At 41.7% G+C, this 16,660-nt stretch overlaps 1 protein-coding gene across 4 annotated transcripts in view; it reads left to right on the plus strand.

Annotated features, from left to right (window-relative positions):
- Sema5a (semaphorin 5A) overlaps positions 1–16,660 on the plus strand; it is a 432,322-nt gene that overhangs the window by 288,390 nt on the left and 127,272 nt on the right. For all 4 annotated transcript variants that reach the window (XM_041632016.1, XM_041632019.1, XM_041632017.1 and 1 more), the window contains 2 exons: positions 2,795–2,893; positions 4,446–4,659. In XM_041632016.1, coding sequence (XP_041487950.1) covers positions 2,795–2,893; positions 4,446–4,659 — 313 coding nt within the window. The remainder of the gene's footprint in view (positions 1–2,794; positions 2,894–4,445; positions 4,660–16,660) is intronic.

Here is a 16,660-nt window from a genome sequence, read left to right on the forward strand (position 1 = left end):
TTTTCACATTTTCAAGTAAGAGGTAGCGGCTTGTGCATTAAAGAGGAGAGAATCACTAAGGGAGGCACACAGAAGGTGGGAGCCGAGCTAAGCCTTGGCTGAACTCAGGTCTTAAAAGCGTTGAAGACACACAGTGATCTCCTCTGGGTGTCATGTTTGAAGGACCTATAAGCAAGCTTGATTTGGTCCAACTGGTGACATTTAGCCTTTTTAACTGACCTTTTCTATGCCAGGAGGATGGAAGTCCATATGATGGGTCTTCTAGAATATATTCTATTACGCTCAATCGGTTCCACTCATCACAAGCCCCTTGAGGTTTCTAAAGGCTATAATCTGACTTCCACTCTGTCAGAGAGATGGAGCACAGGCCTCCTTCTCTGACCACCTTGGTTCTGGTCTCCTTCTCTGACACCCTGGTCCCTTCCACGGCTCCGTTCCTTCTCAACATTCAGTTGGGGAAACTGGTCAAGGCCTAGCGAATTCTTACAAAGTCCTCATTATCAGAACATGCTCCTTTACCCTCCACTGCAGCTGAAATAATTCCCCGTGCTCTCTCATCCTTGTTTCTTTGATTAAAGAACCACTTGAGCCTTTTGTGCTTCTCTCTGTACATTTCTCTATCACACACCCCAGCTGACATTCTGCTTCCCATCAGGCTGTGACATGCCTGCAGGAAGGTGGCAGCCTTCTGTCTCCCTGGCACTGTGTTTTCATTTGGGAGACTTGCATAAACACACTGTTATCTCCGTCTTTCCCTTTCCTTTCATAACTAACTGGGTTGCCTGCTCTCCCCTTGCCAGGTCTGCAGACATCAGGAGCTGCTCAGGTCTTTTCAGTTGGAACAATTTCCCTTTGGCTTATTCTTTACAGCAGAGTGGTTTCCTCTAGTGAGACTCACTCTTTGGGGTGGCCTCTTGCTTTAAGAAAAAAATTTCTGTTCCCCCTCACATTGTCCTCGAAAGAATTCCAAAGGCAGCACTCCACCCTCGTCACCGTCTGTAATTTTCCATCACAGTCTTTATTACAGGGTCATTATCATGACGGTGTATCCATGAATTCCATCAAGGACACTCTGCCCTGTGTTCTGGAAGGTCTTGGTGGAGGCACCTCACACACACCGCCCTTGGTTTCCTAGGTTAGTTCTCCCTTTGATCCACTTGATCCAAACTCCTAGGTTTCTGTGCCCTGGTCCCCTCATCTGGGAAAGGATCTTTGAAGCCTTCCATGGTGGTCTTTGCTCCTTGGAACTCCCCTGACCTGTTCCATTTGGGAACAAAACAAGTTTTGCTCCTCCAAGTGCCGTACTTTCTCAGTACCCACGTGGTTACAATTATACATACTTACTTTCCAAATTTTCTGCTAACCTGCTCCATTTAAGAACAAAACAAGCTTTGTTCCCCCAACTGTTCTACTTTTCTCAGTACCCAAGAAGTAATAATCATTCATACTTATTTTCCAATTTTCTGCTAACTTGGATCTTTCTTGTTGTTTATTCTTTGTCTCTTTGGGAGGTCCACCACCCAGCTCCCAAATAATCCATGGATATTATTATAAATATCCAGTCTTAGCTTTGCTTGTTTCTAGCCAGTTTTCTTAACTTAAATGATCTCATCTACCTGTGACCTCTGGACTTTTATCATTTGCTGTTCTATACCTCTCTTCCCTTCTTACTCTGCGGCTTGCTGGGTGGCCGGGTGGCTGGACCTTTGATGTCCTCCTCTCCTTCTCCTTTTCTTGTTCCTTCGTATCTTTTTCTCCTTCTATTTAATCTCTGCATGCCAGCCCCACCTTTCCTATCTCCACCCAGCCTCTGGCCCTTCAGCTCTTTATTAGCCCAATCAAGGTGCTTTAGACAGGCAAAGTTACAAAATTTCACAGTTAAACAAATGCAGCATTAAAGAATGCAACCCATCTTTGCATCATTAAACAAACGTTCTACAGCATAAACAAACATCTTCAGGTAATGTTCCACAGCACTTTCTGTTTTTTTTTTTTGTTTGTTTGTTTTCTCCGTTTTCTCAGCCAGTCATGATATGTTGCTTTTATTGTTAGCAATGGAGCAAAGAGAATCATGTATATTTGATAGCTCACTTTTCTTCCAGAACTCAAATTCTTGTGAGTGAGCAATTTGCGTTGTCTGAGCCAGGCTATAGAGCAGAGCGCATGATGCAAACTCTTACTGTTACTGACAGTGAAGCTCATGTGACCAGAGAGCTGAGTTGCTATACGATTGGATCTTTCTTGTCAGGTATTCAAATCATCACAGCATCCTGGTACTCTATAAGGAGTGCACCGTGGCATCCTGGCACAATATTAGTCCCATTGGGAGGGTCTGTTGATGTGCCCCCTGGTATGCTCTCTCCTGGGGAAGACGTCTCTCCCTCTCTTAGTATTCCATGGTTACATAAGGTTCTTGGCATAGGATTAAGGCTACACAAGCCTTCTAAGGCAGCTAATATTTCCATGCAAAGCATCGAATAGACTAATTTTATTTATTTTCCTATATGTATCTATGAAAGCTTAATGTTTGTAGTACAATTCAAGGAATTCATGTTTATCAAAAGAAGACATGTTTAGAAGCTATAACTAGATGCACACCTGCCTTAGTAAATACTATCCACTGAACAAGTGTCTGGGTATAGATATAAGGTCAACGGTTTCGATTGCTGCCTTTGGTCAACACTGGCGAAGAACTAGTCTTTTTCTTTTTCCTGGTAGACATAGTATGTCCGTGCTCACCATCCTCATTGCCTTCAGGACTTCTCAGTGTGTCCCTGATGCTTTTGTTTTCCAGGAGGAATGCCAGAATTATATCAGAGTGCTCTTGGTGGGCGGGGACCGGCTATTCACCTGCGGGACCAATGCTTTCACACCTGTCTGTACCATCCGCTCGGTATGTGTCTGCACTTAACCTCACAAACTTCCATCGGGAGCAACCAGACATGACCCTTTCATAGCCCCATGTAAAGGTGTCCCTGTACACCAAGGGCAAATACCCTTTGCAACATTGCAGCATTAAGTAAATGCTTAATTTGTTCATGTCTAATCAGTCATGACTGTCATGTATATGAAGGAACAGAAACTAGTTGTATATTACATACTTAGGTATACTTTGAAACTATTTCAATGTTTTCCCAATTAATGGCCTTAAGCACCAATCATAAACACACACTTCTTTCTTGTTTCCATTATGGTAGAAATATGATCAATGACTAAAGTGCTCTAGGATCACAATCCATATAGAAATAAAGTATATATAAGGTGGATAGGAGGTAGGCCAAAAATAAACAAACAAACATATCCATCCATAAGCAGAGAAAAGGCAGGACTGCTATTATAGACAGGGAGTTTCATCTTACAAGTCCCACTGTGGAGGCATGGCAGGATCATTAGACATGCATGCTCTCTTCCTAATTCAGGATATTAATTTAATCTTCCTTGAGAAATATAACTAGGAAACACCATTATGTTAATTTATGGATAGTACAACTTCTCTTAGAACCTTAACTTATCATCTCAGCTTACTGTTCATTATTTTAAAATTTATATTCAGTTATGGGATATAAAGAGAAGGCGCAGGAAGAGGGTACGTGCTGGCCACAAAGAGTTCCCCGCTTGGCATACACAGCTGTCAGCATGTGATCCCATTGTAAACACCCCATCTTGAGCATTTAAATCATGAGGTTACTTTGCCGGGAACTTTTTTAAAGGGAAGATTCTGAAACTTGAAGACTTTATGTAATTTCCCCAGGACTATGCTTCCGACAGCAGAGGACAGGGTGACCTTGCTATTCCTGTATAAACCATTTTAAGTGTCTTTTTAAACTCAGTTAAAAGTCAAGAACCAAATTGAAATTGAGCCTTGTCAAACACCAAAATACCAAACAAACAGCAACAGCTTCTCTTGTGTTTTATTAGTTGGCAACCAGAGTTTGGCAAGTCAAGGCAACACCCGACATACATGCAGCTTTCTCAAGACTAAAAGGGAGAAAAGAAGAAAAAGAAATGTGTACTACATGGTACAGAATATTGACATATGCTTATCACTAAATAGTATTTAGAACTAGGTTTTTGGTTTTTTGGTCAGGCTAATATCATGAAAATTATTCCTTATTATGATGATTTATATATCTATAAATATTAAAATTAGGTTCCTCATTGAAGTAGAATACAGTAAATACACATCCTACATCAAATCAATATGTAGAATATCCTTGTTTCATATTGTATCACTAGCATGAAGCTCTGTAGCTACAGGGATGGAATCTCTGGCCAAGATTGTGGAGAACTGTTTTCATAACGTCAGAGTTAGGAAACCTTTTCATCTCCCACACTCCAGAACGTACCTGGGACACTTGTCTAGCACAGGTATATGGTGGAGGACATTAGCACACTCAACGGGATTTCCCAAGGATAACTGGGTCCCCTCTTGTTTTCACCAATAGTTAAATAACCTGACTGAGATCCACGAGCAGATCAGTGGCATGGCACGCTGTCCTTACAGTCCCCAGCACAATTCAACAGCTCTGCTCACTGCCAGTGGGGAGCTTTATGCTGCAACAGCCATGGACTTCCCAGGGCGAGATCCAGCCATTTACAGAAGTCTGGGTTCGCTACCTCCTCTTCGAACTGCACAGTACAACTCCAAATGGCTTAATGGTAAGACCTTCATTCACCCCAGCCTCCCGCTGTTGTTTGTGATACCTGGCTTAAATATATAGTCACACTTTATAAAGAAGAGCAAAATGGTCACCTTCAATGTATAGCACAACTAGTACTGGTAATGAGTAGTATGTTCTTTAGTACTAGGAGTTGGCATGATAGCCCCAACACTATAAGCCGTGGTAATAGGTCTATATTGTCAGCTGGTGCTGACAAGAACACTCATCCGTGTTACGCTGTTTCTCCCTATGTTGCTGTTTGAAATCTAGGAAATTGAATGCTATGCCATAGATGCATGTAGGCTCATGTGTTTTTCTTTTTCGTTTTTTTTTTTTTTTTTTTGGTTTTTCGAGACAGGGTTTCTCTGTGGCTTTGGAGCCTGTCCTGGAACTAGCTCTGTAGACCAGGCTGGTCTCGAACTCACAGAGATCCGCCTGCCTCTGCCTCCCGAGTGCTGGGATTAAAGGCGTGCACCACCACCGCCCGGCTCATGTGTTTTTCTTAATGTCTACTTGATGAATTGAACAAGAAATTAGTACTATCTCATGACATTTTCAGACAGCATAAAGAACCCATTTGCCTAGAAGTAACTCCAAATAATTTGACAATCTTAAAAATGTCATTAGTGTGCGTGTCTATCATTTGGGGGCAAGCATCTTCAGAGTTTATTGCAAGGTCTTGAGAGTTCATGGGGACCCAAGTCTTGTCGCTTTAGATTCTGCAAGGCAAAGCCTGACACATTGGTCATCCTCTCCACTTCAGATGCAGAATCATCACTGTAACTTCAGACTTCTTTCCAGATGTGGCAGTGTCCCCTGGAAGACATACCAGGCTTGTGTCTACTTCTCTTTTATAGAGCTGGAAACTGACAGAAAGTATCAGTCCATTGCAAGCAAGAAACAATTACCTGTTAACTAAATAGCCAGAGAATGAAGAGAGCAGCTGCACAAATGTGAGTTGCTAGGTGAAAGCCCGGGGTGCTAGGGAAAGCCATCTCTGTGTATGTGAGTGTGTTCACACTCACAAGGGGGTGTCTAGCACACACGATAATCCATCACCTCAGGCTTCATGTGACTGTTGTCACAAAGGTGGAATCTTGGCTTTGCTAGTATAATACTTGTTTTGATATGTCATGATCTACAAAGATTTAGTGGTCTTATTCCCATCACAAACTGTATATGTCCTTCTCCTATCCTGATGCTACTCGTGTGCTCAGATCATTCTTTATTATGGGAAAGGCATTGTCTTTGCGGAGGTTATTTAGTGTCATTTGTGATCTCTGTCCATTAGAGCCTAGTCATTCTTTCCCCCTCTATAAGTTAATAAAAATAAATACATATATTCTCAAATGTTGCCCAAGGGCAACTATCTCCTTTTGAGGACTATTGGCTTTTACTCAGGAATGTCAAACATTCATCTATCTGTATATCTTTATGTATCTCTCATCCACCAGTCATCTGTCCATCCATCACCTTTCCATCATCCATCATCTGCCTGCCATTTATCTCTCATAGGTAATTGCTGAATAATGCTGTCAAACCGAGCATCCTAGTTTCCCTTTGGAACTCCCTCCTAGGAAAGCCACTCTATCATCTCTGTGCCTCTAGGAATTTGGCTAACTGTACTGTTTCCAAAGGGCAACGTGAATGGTTTTCTGAACTGAGAAGCAACTAGATTTCCCATATTAACACCTCTTCTTTTGAACACACTTCAGTTTAACCCACCTACTCCCTATAGATAGCCCCCTATTGTCTCTGAAGCCTTTGTTGTGGTACCTTAAAGTTGCTTCCCTATATAATGGCAATTTTCACTAGCTGGAGAGAGTTGAAAATCAACTAACTTTTTTTCTACTGGCCAGCTGCTTCAATTTAGTCTTTCTTCAAACATGCTCTTCTCTGTGAACTGTCATCCTGACCACATTATTTAAAAATTGCTTCCTGGGCTGTCTAGTCCTCATGACCCTTTACTGTGAGTTTTACCCCTAGCTATTATAATATTTTATCGTTTAGCTTCCAGCTTTCAACAAAAGGGGCATGTGCCAATCATTGGAGTTTGTCTCTCTTGTGTAATGGTTTATTTTACACTTGCCGAGGTATATAATGAGTGTTTGGATAAATGAATTAATGGGTGCCATAGTCTATGTCCTAGAATTCACAGATTAAAATCGTATTCCTCTCCCCCATGTGAAATATCTGGAGGATGACTGGGGGTCCTGAAGGTGGGGTTCTCATGACAGTATTGGTGCCCTCTCAGGAGGCTACAATGCAGAGAGCTGTCTAACCTCCTCCATCACGTGAGATCTTGTGAACTTGGAAATAAGCCTTCACCTATCATGAAGTATGCTAGTAGCTTGGCTGGTAGTGTTTCGATCCATGCATTTGGGAAACAAATTTCTGTTCTTTATAATAAGCCCCTTGGTGTTTTTGCCATAGCAACATGAACAGACTAGAAAAATAAGTAAAATGGAAATTGACTGTTTTGTTTCCCTCATTAGTTTGTGAATTTCTTGAGGGCAAGGGTTAGGTGGGAGCCATGTTTTAGATTTAGTACCTTAGGCTTAGTCAGTGCTTGTTAAATGAGTAGAAGATAAGAATATTTCATAAATAGAAGAAAGAATGACTATTACATAGGCAACATATCTCAGCTGAAGCCTAGAATCATTAAAAAAAAAACAAAGAAACTGAAAACAACAACAAAGGCAAGACTCATATATTTGAGAGTGGCTCAGGTACAAACATTTGAAGATGCTCCTTTTCACCCCATCATGTCTGCCCTGCTTCAGTCATTACGTCTTCACTAATCAAATGCAGTATAATTGGCTGAATAGCAGTATGCAGGCATCTGGAGCATTAAATTGTGTGTTTGATGGTGAATATAATTTTCAAGACCAGATTTTTTCCTCTGTGCCAAAATTACTCTTAAAACAAATTTATGTATTTAGAGAAATTTCTTAACAGCAATGCATTAAAATATTAATCATTTCTAACCCTTATTAAATGATTACTGTGAGACAGAGCAATAAATGTTTAATAGCCAAAGCTTAAAATAGAAGCTATAAAGCCTGCCTTCATGAAAGTGACAGTCAAATTGGGGAAACAGTAAACCCGTGAAAAACAAAAGCAAAGAGTATGTCCAAAAGAACACCATGCAATTGTTTGTAAACTGAGGCAATTGTGCATTTGCTTAGCTTGGTACCTCTCTGAGAACATGGAAAGTAAACTCCTGAGTGGACTTTTAAAAGTTCCCATGAAGCTCAGTGTGGATGTTATCTATTAACACTCAGGGGCTTGCTGGTTTTCCTCCTCTGGGGAGCCATTTCCCTGCCACCTTTGGTGGACACACAAATTCTTGAGTGACCTCGAATCTGAGCTTCTATGACTGGTTGCCTCTGTAGGACTCACCTGAGATCACAAACATCCTCATAGTTAAAGTATCATGTTCTGTGAGGTGTCAAGTTTCTAGTCCAGAAAACGTTTTTGGTGACCATCTTGAACCATCCTGGTTTCATATCTGTCTATCTTGTTTCCATTGTGCTAGCTCTCTGATATATCCAAGCCTTCAGGAGACCAATTGGAGACTTTAAAGATAGTAATTAAATTTTAATAAGTAAAGATTGGAGGAAGAAGATTCCTGTACACATGTCAAAGGGTAGTAGTTATTGCCTACCCCTGAAATGGATTGGTGCCTGCCCTGTAAGGTCCGTGCTGGCTCCTGGTAGCCAGTGTGGCTACACTGGGCTCCATTCTGGGAACAATGAGGGTCTGGCTCATAGTGATTATACAGTGAAGTGTTCCAAATGATGTAGGTTCCCCTCTGTATGCTGTAAATACCACTGGTTAATAAAGAAACTGTCTTGAGCCCATGATAGGGTAGAAAGGAGCTGGGTGGGGAAGACTAAACTGAATGCTGGGGAAAAGAGGGACAGAGTCAGAAGTCATGCAGCCCCACCAGAGAAAGATGCTGGAACTTTACCAGGTAAGCCACTGCCACATGGTGATACACAGATTAATGGAAATGTGTTAAATTAATATGTAAGAACTAGCCAATAAGAAGCTAGAGCTAATGGGCCAATCAGTGATTTAAATAATATAGTTTCTATGTGATTGTTTTGGGGCTGAGGAGCTGGGAACCAACAAGTAGTCTCCTTACTACATCCAATGAGGAAAATACTTTGGCTTTTTAGATTGGCATCACTGACTGCAGCTAAGACCTGGATAGAGGTGGGCGGTCCTTGGGCTTCCCACTGGTCAGGGAACCCTGATTGCTCTTCGAGCAGATGAGGGAGGGGGACTTGATCGGGGGAGGGGGAGGGAAATGGGAAGCAGTTGCGAGGAGGAGGCAGAAATCCTTAATAAATAAATAAATTTAAAAAAAAACACATGCCAAATAAGGAATACGAAAGCAAAGAGGGCTTGGTGGGTAAAATTAAATGAAAAACCAAGTTATTGTCAAGGGAAAGGAAAACACTGTAAAACAAATATGAAGACAGATTCCATGGTCACCTTTATAGTTTTTAATATATGCCTAGGGAAATGTTTAAAATGGACCTTGCTGTGAACAGGGCTCTCTCTTTAGCCATATGACTCCTGAACCTTAAACTGGGTAGGGCACCATGACAGGGTCAGAAAATATACCACATATGTGATATAGTACAGTACAATGAATTTTTTTAATGTTCATGCCTAATCTTATTCATCAGAAAGATGTATCAGGATGAATGTGCTGTATAGAATCCATTTGTTTTGGAAATTCTTGCAAATTATATATGCTTATCCCTTTAACATACCAAAATATCTTAATAAATTCTCATTCTGCACAGTCTGCCTGTTGGTACGCTTGCTGCAGACTAGTTACCGTGCAAGGTACGTGGGAGAATTGCAAAGGCTGAGTAGACACTCCAGTTGGAAGGCACACCCCATATCCATCTCACTGACAGTCTTCCCTGCAGACATCCAAAGGAGATCCTGGTCCTCAATGTCCAGGTGACACCTGAACCACACCCAATGACAACCTAGGATTTGAAAACAGATCCCACCCCATAGTCTGCACCCCACACCTACTACGTGATAGCAACCTCCTTTGTGTTTAGACGACACATTAGGAAGTACTAGCAGCAGGCGTGAGCTCTTCCTCTCCAGTGATACATATATATTCATGCAAAACTGCCATGGAAGAGGGCCATATGTACTTTGAGAAAGAGTTGAACATTTTCTTCATTGCTGAAGCATTGCAGAAAAAAAGGTTATAATGAACTGAAATTACCCAACCAAAGATGACAAGCTGGCTGGATGATTTAACACAGCCCTTTATGGGATGTAAGAAATCAATTTAGTACTGCTTTTTGAAAATAATATGACATTAACTGAGCACCGAGTGACTGAAAGCCGAGGAGCCTCAGAGTCCTTGCCAGTCTCGGGAGTTTCTACACTTGCCAAACAAGTCACTTGGAACCTGGTGGCTTTGATTTGCACATCTCAAAGGAGAATGGGTGATATATTTCAGTAAAGGCTCAAACAGTGTGTGCTGATTTACATGGAACTCCACCTAAAATCCATACTGGGAGAAGGCTATCTCTCTCCAGAGAAATATGAAGACATTTCCTAGCTCCGGCGTAAATTAGAGAAACGCTGCCTGCTCATTGTCTCACAATTGGAGCAGCTTCCTTGTGGGATCTGGCATTTCTCCCCTGCTGGTTGTAAATTCACTTCCTCTCTGTCTGCCAAGGGTCCTGTGCTGGACCGTCTTCTTGACTCAAATCATATTGTTATCTCTCTATGTAAGATGCATAGTTCTGAGGGTTATAGAAATCGTTGCTGTCATCCCTTAAGCATTTGGCTTTCCCTAGTTTTCCTGCATTGGTTCCCTCCCTGCTACATATTAGACAGCCGAATCTCTGTGGTTTTATCTTTGTTTATTTTCGTTTGTGCTTTTCCTTGGACCCAATCAAACCAGGAGACAAAGATAGAGCCGTCATATGGTATTATTTATCTTGTTGTAGCTTGTCAGAAAGAAATTTAATAAAAATGTACAGTGTTGCAGCCGAGATCATCTTCCAAATTAATTTCATGTGTTTTACTTTGTGCCTTTTAATAGATACATATATACAATATAATAATGTTATATATAATATATAATAGAATATATTTAATATATGTTATATTATATAGTATATAATATTATATATGCATTTCAATATTTTTCATTTTATCTGAATTCAACCAAACATTCTAATTAAAAATCTTACAGGTATTGATCTGGAAGATTAAGTTATCATTTGTTAAAAAAATGAATCCAAAAAGCAAAAAAAAAAAATCAGGAAAAAAATGAGTATCGCAAATAGAAATGTTCAATTTTCTGTGTTTACAAATATTCATGACATTAATTCTAGCTACGCCTGGGAACCTGTGGGTTGGGGAGTAAGGGTGGTGGTGAGGCCACCAGAGGCTGCGTGCCTGAACTGAAGGGCCCAGTGGACCCCACTGGCTTGGTTTCTTTGAGCAGGAATGTCTAAGCAAAGGCCCGCATACTGAGGATCCATCAGCATCAAGAAGGGGAAGTCTAGGAGGGAGCTGCTCTCTAGATGGTTGGGCGAGAAGGCAGCACAGGCTGTAAGGCACTCCTGGGATCAGCAAAGCCATGCAAACAATGTCTTACAAGGGGCCACATTCCCCATGAGGGTGAGAGGAAAGTCACTGTTTCAGCTTTCCTCTGCCTTGCATTCTGAGAGTTCCTGAGGTGGCAATGGTCACATGATTATAGAGTATAGCCAGGGATAAGCTTGTTCTGGGCTTCCACACCTCCCTGACACCTCAAATTCCATAGGAGTCTGAATATTCCCTCATGTGCCTGAAGCCCCAGCTCCCCATTTTGGATTATTGATCTGTCCAGGTTTTCCATCCCAAACCTTCTGTCCTGACACTGGCTCCATTCTGATCCTGGCCATCCTCACTGTTCTCTCTCAGGCTGTCGCCATCTTGCCCCAGACTAGCTGGCAGCAGTGGGGCCCTAATTTCATAAGCAGAATGGATACTTAATGAGTCCAGCTGTCAAGTAAATAGCAGTGATCTGTTGATTTATGTGTGTGTTTATTGAGTTTATATAATGAGACAGTTATACTTTCTAACCTGGATTTTGATTATTGCCAGCTAAGTACTTGGCCATTGGCATACACTTCTTTGACTCTCACGATGACATTTCAAGTGGGGTATCATTATTGCCAGTTTAAATCAGATAAAATAATGGTTGAATAAACTGAATAAAAGTTCATACAGCCAGTAGATGGAAGTATTGAGCTGTGTATACCTATACCTCAGTCCTACATGTATGTGATACACATAGGGCTACATGCACACATACATGCAGACGTGTGTCGTCTATGGGGGCTGTAGCTATGATTTAGCTGAAATCTCAGGAAAAGAGCTTGGTTGCAAATTATGGGTTAAGGAACCATTGATTAAGCTTTCGTAGAGTTACCTAAGTACCGACATGAAATTGGGTGGTCTAAACACCTAGGTGAAATTAAGCTTAATTTTGGAAGATTTTACAAGACATTATGTGTTACTTGTGACAAAGATAACAAAGACAAAAATAGGGGAGGGGATATTGGAAAGTTATAAAATGGTATGGAAATAGCTTTATAATGACTGAACTTACAAATCAGAGTGATTTGTTGTTCGTCATATGTAAAGAGTATTTTCACTAACACATTTCCTAACTGTGAAAAGCCCCCTGTTGGTAAAACTCTGCCTAACCACATTTATGCTTCGCAAATCCTGATCGTCTTGAAGCTTGATACATGTGGGATGTGTTTGTTTATTCATTATTGGTATTGATTGGAGTTCTGCCAAAAACAAACTAGTCGAAAAGGAACAGCAAGAATAAAGAAAGGTGCAATGGTCCTAGCCACCATTTGTTGTGCTCTTACTAAGCGCCAGTCCCTTTGATCCCAGTCTTTCAGAGTGCGTCTTCAGTGCTCTAAGTAGTCACGCAGGGTGACAGAACATGTCACAGGCCAATGGTTCAGTCCAGAGCAGTGCTGCAGGCTACAGCAATGCCCAGATCATGCCGTTTGAGAATACCACATTCCCCTGTGAGTGCTTGGGGCGCTCAAGTAGGAAGTATAGATTAGGAGACTTCCTTCAGATGGCCACTCTGGGACTTTACACGGCCAGACTCATCTCTGGTGCTTGTTGCTCCATATTCTCATCACTCCCAGGTACTCATATCGAGAGTCTCCTCTGGGTACGGTCATCATTCTGTGAGATGTAGCACTATTCTGATGTCCTGATGGCTAGCCCTCTTCATTTGTCTGACATATGTTGCATAATATTCTATAATCTGTACTTCAATGTTATAAAAAATGAGAACAGTCAGCTTCCCCATCCACATATTTATAGACATGCTCAGTTAGAACCATGATTCTTTCTGTCCCGAATGAGTCAGCAGAAAAGCTTCTATTCACCTGTAGCTCTGATAGTAATGATGTATAAATGATATCTCAGCTCGTTCTTCCTCATATCCATCACAGAGAAGACAGCAATGCCAGATTTATGGCTTGTTCAATTCCTTCAAGAACGATACATACTAGTTTGCAGTGAATTGCATTTTAACGAAAGACAAGGGTCAAATACTAGGAGACAGTGTGCATCTTGTGATTCTGTCTGATGACACTGGAGTCCTTTCTTCCAGATCTGTGTCTGTGAACACAGAAGATACTCGGCTACCTGTTTGATCTGTAGTTTGGTGTGTCTGTAGCTTCTGGGAAAGGAAAAGGATGCTAGATGAATTTCAAAAGATCTGCTCTCCAAGAAATGGAGCTTCTTAATGTAGCAGCTGGTCACGCAGTCAGAGACCCATCATCATCCCAAGGTTCACTGTAGGGCAGCAGGCTGTGTTTCCAAATGGACTCAGTTCCCATGCCAGATGACCTGCAGTGCAAGAAACTGGAGAGCAACAGATCCTGCAGGCTCAACGCAGGTTCAAGTGAGAAAGAAAGGTGCGTCTGAGCCTTTCTATGGATGCATCACTGTCATTCAGGCTTGCAAATGCTAGGGGAGGCCTTCTGTGGAGGAGGGAAGCTGTGGGCCAATCTGCTTACCTTTCCCGTGGGAAAACGACACAATACACAAAAGTGGACCGCTAGAAGAGCGCCTAATGGCCAGTCATAGATGTCCCTTTAAACCTGCGGTTCTGGGACTGCGTACACGCTCCCAGCAATGTTCCTCTTCCCTTTTCATCCACAATGTTCCTCAGTGCTGTTTCCTCCAGCTCCTTAACCATCTCTTCTAGACCATTCTAAACCATCCTTGCTTGTACCCAAATAAATCTACTTAGCAACATCAGTTGAAGGTTATAGCTCTTCATAAAAGAACACTGACCAGAAATCTAATCATATTGTAGTGTTTGTGTATGTGTGTGTGTTTATACACTCTGTGTGCAGCATATGTGCACACATCTACGGAGGCACACAGGTTTGTATTTGAACATGTGGAGACCATGGAAATAACTTGTTATGTCTTACTCTCTGGCCTTCCACCTTAGTATTTGAAACACGGCCTATTACTGAACCTGCCAGGCTGGCCAGTGAGCTCCTGGGATCCACTTACCCCTTCTCTCAAATGTACATACAGCCACTTCTGGCTGTTTCTTGAGTGCTTAGGATTTGAACTGTGGTCCTGAGGTCTTCTTCCTTGTATAGCAAGCGTTCTGACCCACTGAGCTACTCCTCTGCCCCCAGTCCAGTTTTGAAGAACTGAAAGAATAATATGTTTTGTTTCTTCCCAGTGTTTCTTTTTCACTGCCTTGTAACTGCTAATGAGTGTGCAGGCTCTAAGGTTTGCCATCCTGATTCCGGGCTTCCTCAGTTCTCTCCCAAGCCCCGATGCTGCTTTGTGGTCTTGGCTGAGTTGTTAAACATTTTATCATCCTTCACTATGAAGCAGCATCTTAACACATCAGCCATCTCTGTGGTGTCTGGTCCTTGTGGGTCCAGAGGCACAGAGTCAGCTTAGCTCAAGGACTAGTTCCTTAGAGTGCAGCTGTTTTTATTAGAAACTCAACAGGAAGACTTTGTGCTTGTTATTCTACTCAACAGTTCTTCTGTACTAGAGAGATATGCACATGCTTCTTTCCCACATTCCACCCATATTAATGGCAGAAGATGCTATCTCTGAGGGTATTTGATAAATCTTGGTGAATTCTACCTCTCTCTTTCCAGTTGAGTACTCTTAACATTAGCCATAGGCAGAACACCTGCTCTGGTGCTGTCTGCATTTTGTCAAGTTCATTGGTTAATGTTCATTTTATTTTTAATTATGTACAATTGTGTGTGGATGTACACATGTGAGTGCATTGGTAATGGAGTCCAGAAGAGGGTAATGGGTCCCCTGGACTTCCACGTAGTTGTGAGCTTCCTGGTGTGGCTCCTGGAAGTCTAACTTGGATCCTCTGGAAGAGCAGAGTGCACTTTTAACTACTAGACCGTAGTATCTCCATCCGTATCTCCTCCAGTTCACACAGGGTTTCCTGTTGTTATCGATGGTGGTGGTGGTGGTAGTGGTGGCAGCAGTGGCGATCGTGATAGTGGTAGAGGTGGTGGTGGTTCTCATTGTCAAAGTGATGGCAGTGGCGGTGGGCGATTTTGCTTGTTTTGGGTATAGCTCTCAGGTTCTAATCTGGCCATTTGAACCTGGGTACAGGATACACTCTGAAATGAATTAAAAGCCTTTTCTGTGAGCCTCTGCATACAGGTGACTCTGGAAACACTATAGCTTTGTCATTGGTCCCTGTCTTTCATTTGGGTGTCTGTTTCTGCAATAATTCTCTACTCGAGATTCTTAGTTGCCATCACATAAAAGTCCCTCACTGTTTTATCTGTGCCGTGTATAGATGCTTGACTTCATGGGTGTCTCTCCAGGATCCTGACGTGTGCACTAACTGTGCACACATCTCTCATGCACCTTATGTGCTTCAGTGCAGTTCAGTTTGTTTATTTCTCATGTATCTCTTTCAGGTTAAAAAGCAGCAGTGACCTAGAAAACAAATCCATGGTGGCATAGAAATTAAAATCATTTCTTGTCAAGATTTTCTGTGCATCCTTTGTTAGCATAAGAGCACTAGAAAGAGCTAAAGAGAAAAGCAGAATAGATATGTCGTTGTATTTATTTTAAAAATGTAGTCATATTAAGACTTTTTTGATGAGAGAAAGAGATGATTGGAAATTGGTGACAGTTTTGCTGGACATGCTAAAAGTAGGATCAGCATTGATATTATGTCCTGACTGTCCCAGCTCCTAGATGAGCTGCTTTGTGTCCTATTAACATCAAGGGCTTATCTTGCTGGCAGGGTTGTTCTCAACCATCCTGTCAATAAAAGGCAAACTGAAGCAGTCTATCAGACATCATCAAGCACAAGGCCAGGTGAATTTCTCCACCACAAAGCAACTGTCCAGGAAAGAGAATCCTCGTATATATAGCTTCTGTGTCTTTCTAGTAACTCTGAACATCAAAGGTTATTACCATAGTTATCCTAATTAAACCATAAAATTCTGATGTCTACTCAATGGATTAAGCTGCCTTGAAACTAAATGAAGGAATGACAGGTGGAACTGGTTGCTGGAGTTTTTCAAGGAAAAAACTAGGGCATGTAAGTGTGTGAAAACACTAACAGCTCCGTCATTAGGCTCAGCTTCAAATTAAGACAATGATACTTTAAACACTTTGCGTAGAATTCTAATCCCCCAATTCCCAATAAGCTTGACAGTTAAATAAATGCTTCACCTTCGTTTTAGCATTTCCTATATTTCAGCTGATTGTGAGACCATAGCGCTCCTAGACTCTGTTTCAACACTCATTTCCTCTCTGTCGATTCCCTTGGTGACCTAGAAATCAGAAAACAAGGCTTGATTGTCACAGTTGCAGGGTCACCATAGTAACAGCAGATGTGAAAGCTAATTCAGGGTATCAACCTTGCAGTATGAGTTTTTGATTCAGTTTTTGCC

The sequence above is a fragment of the Microtus oregoni genome, unplaced genomic scaffold (genome assembly GCF_018167655.1).
Source record: "Microtus oregoni isolate MIOR12 unplaced genomic scaffold, Mior012 000040F_ref0000088, whole genome shotgun sequence".
Taxonomy (NCBI): Eukaryota; Metazoa; Chordata; class Mammalia; order Rodentia; family Cricetidae; genus Microtus; species Microtus oregoni.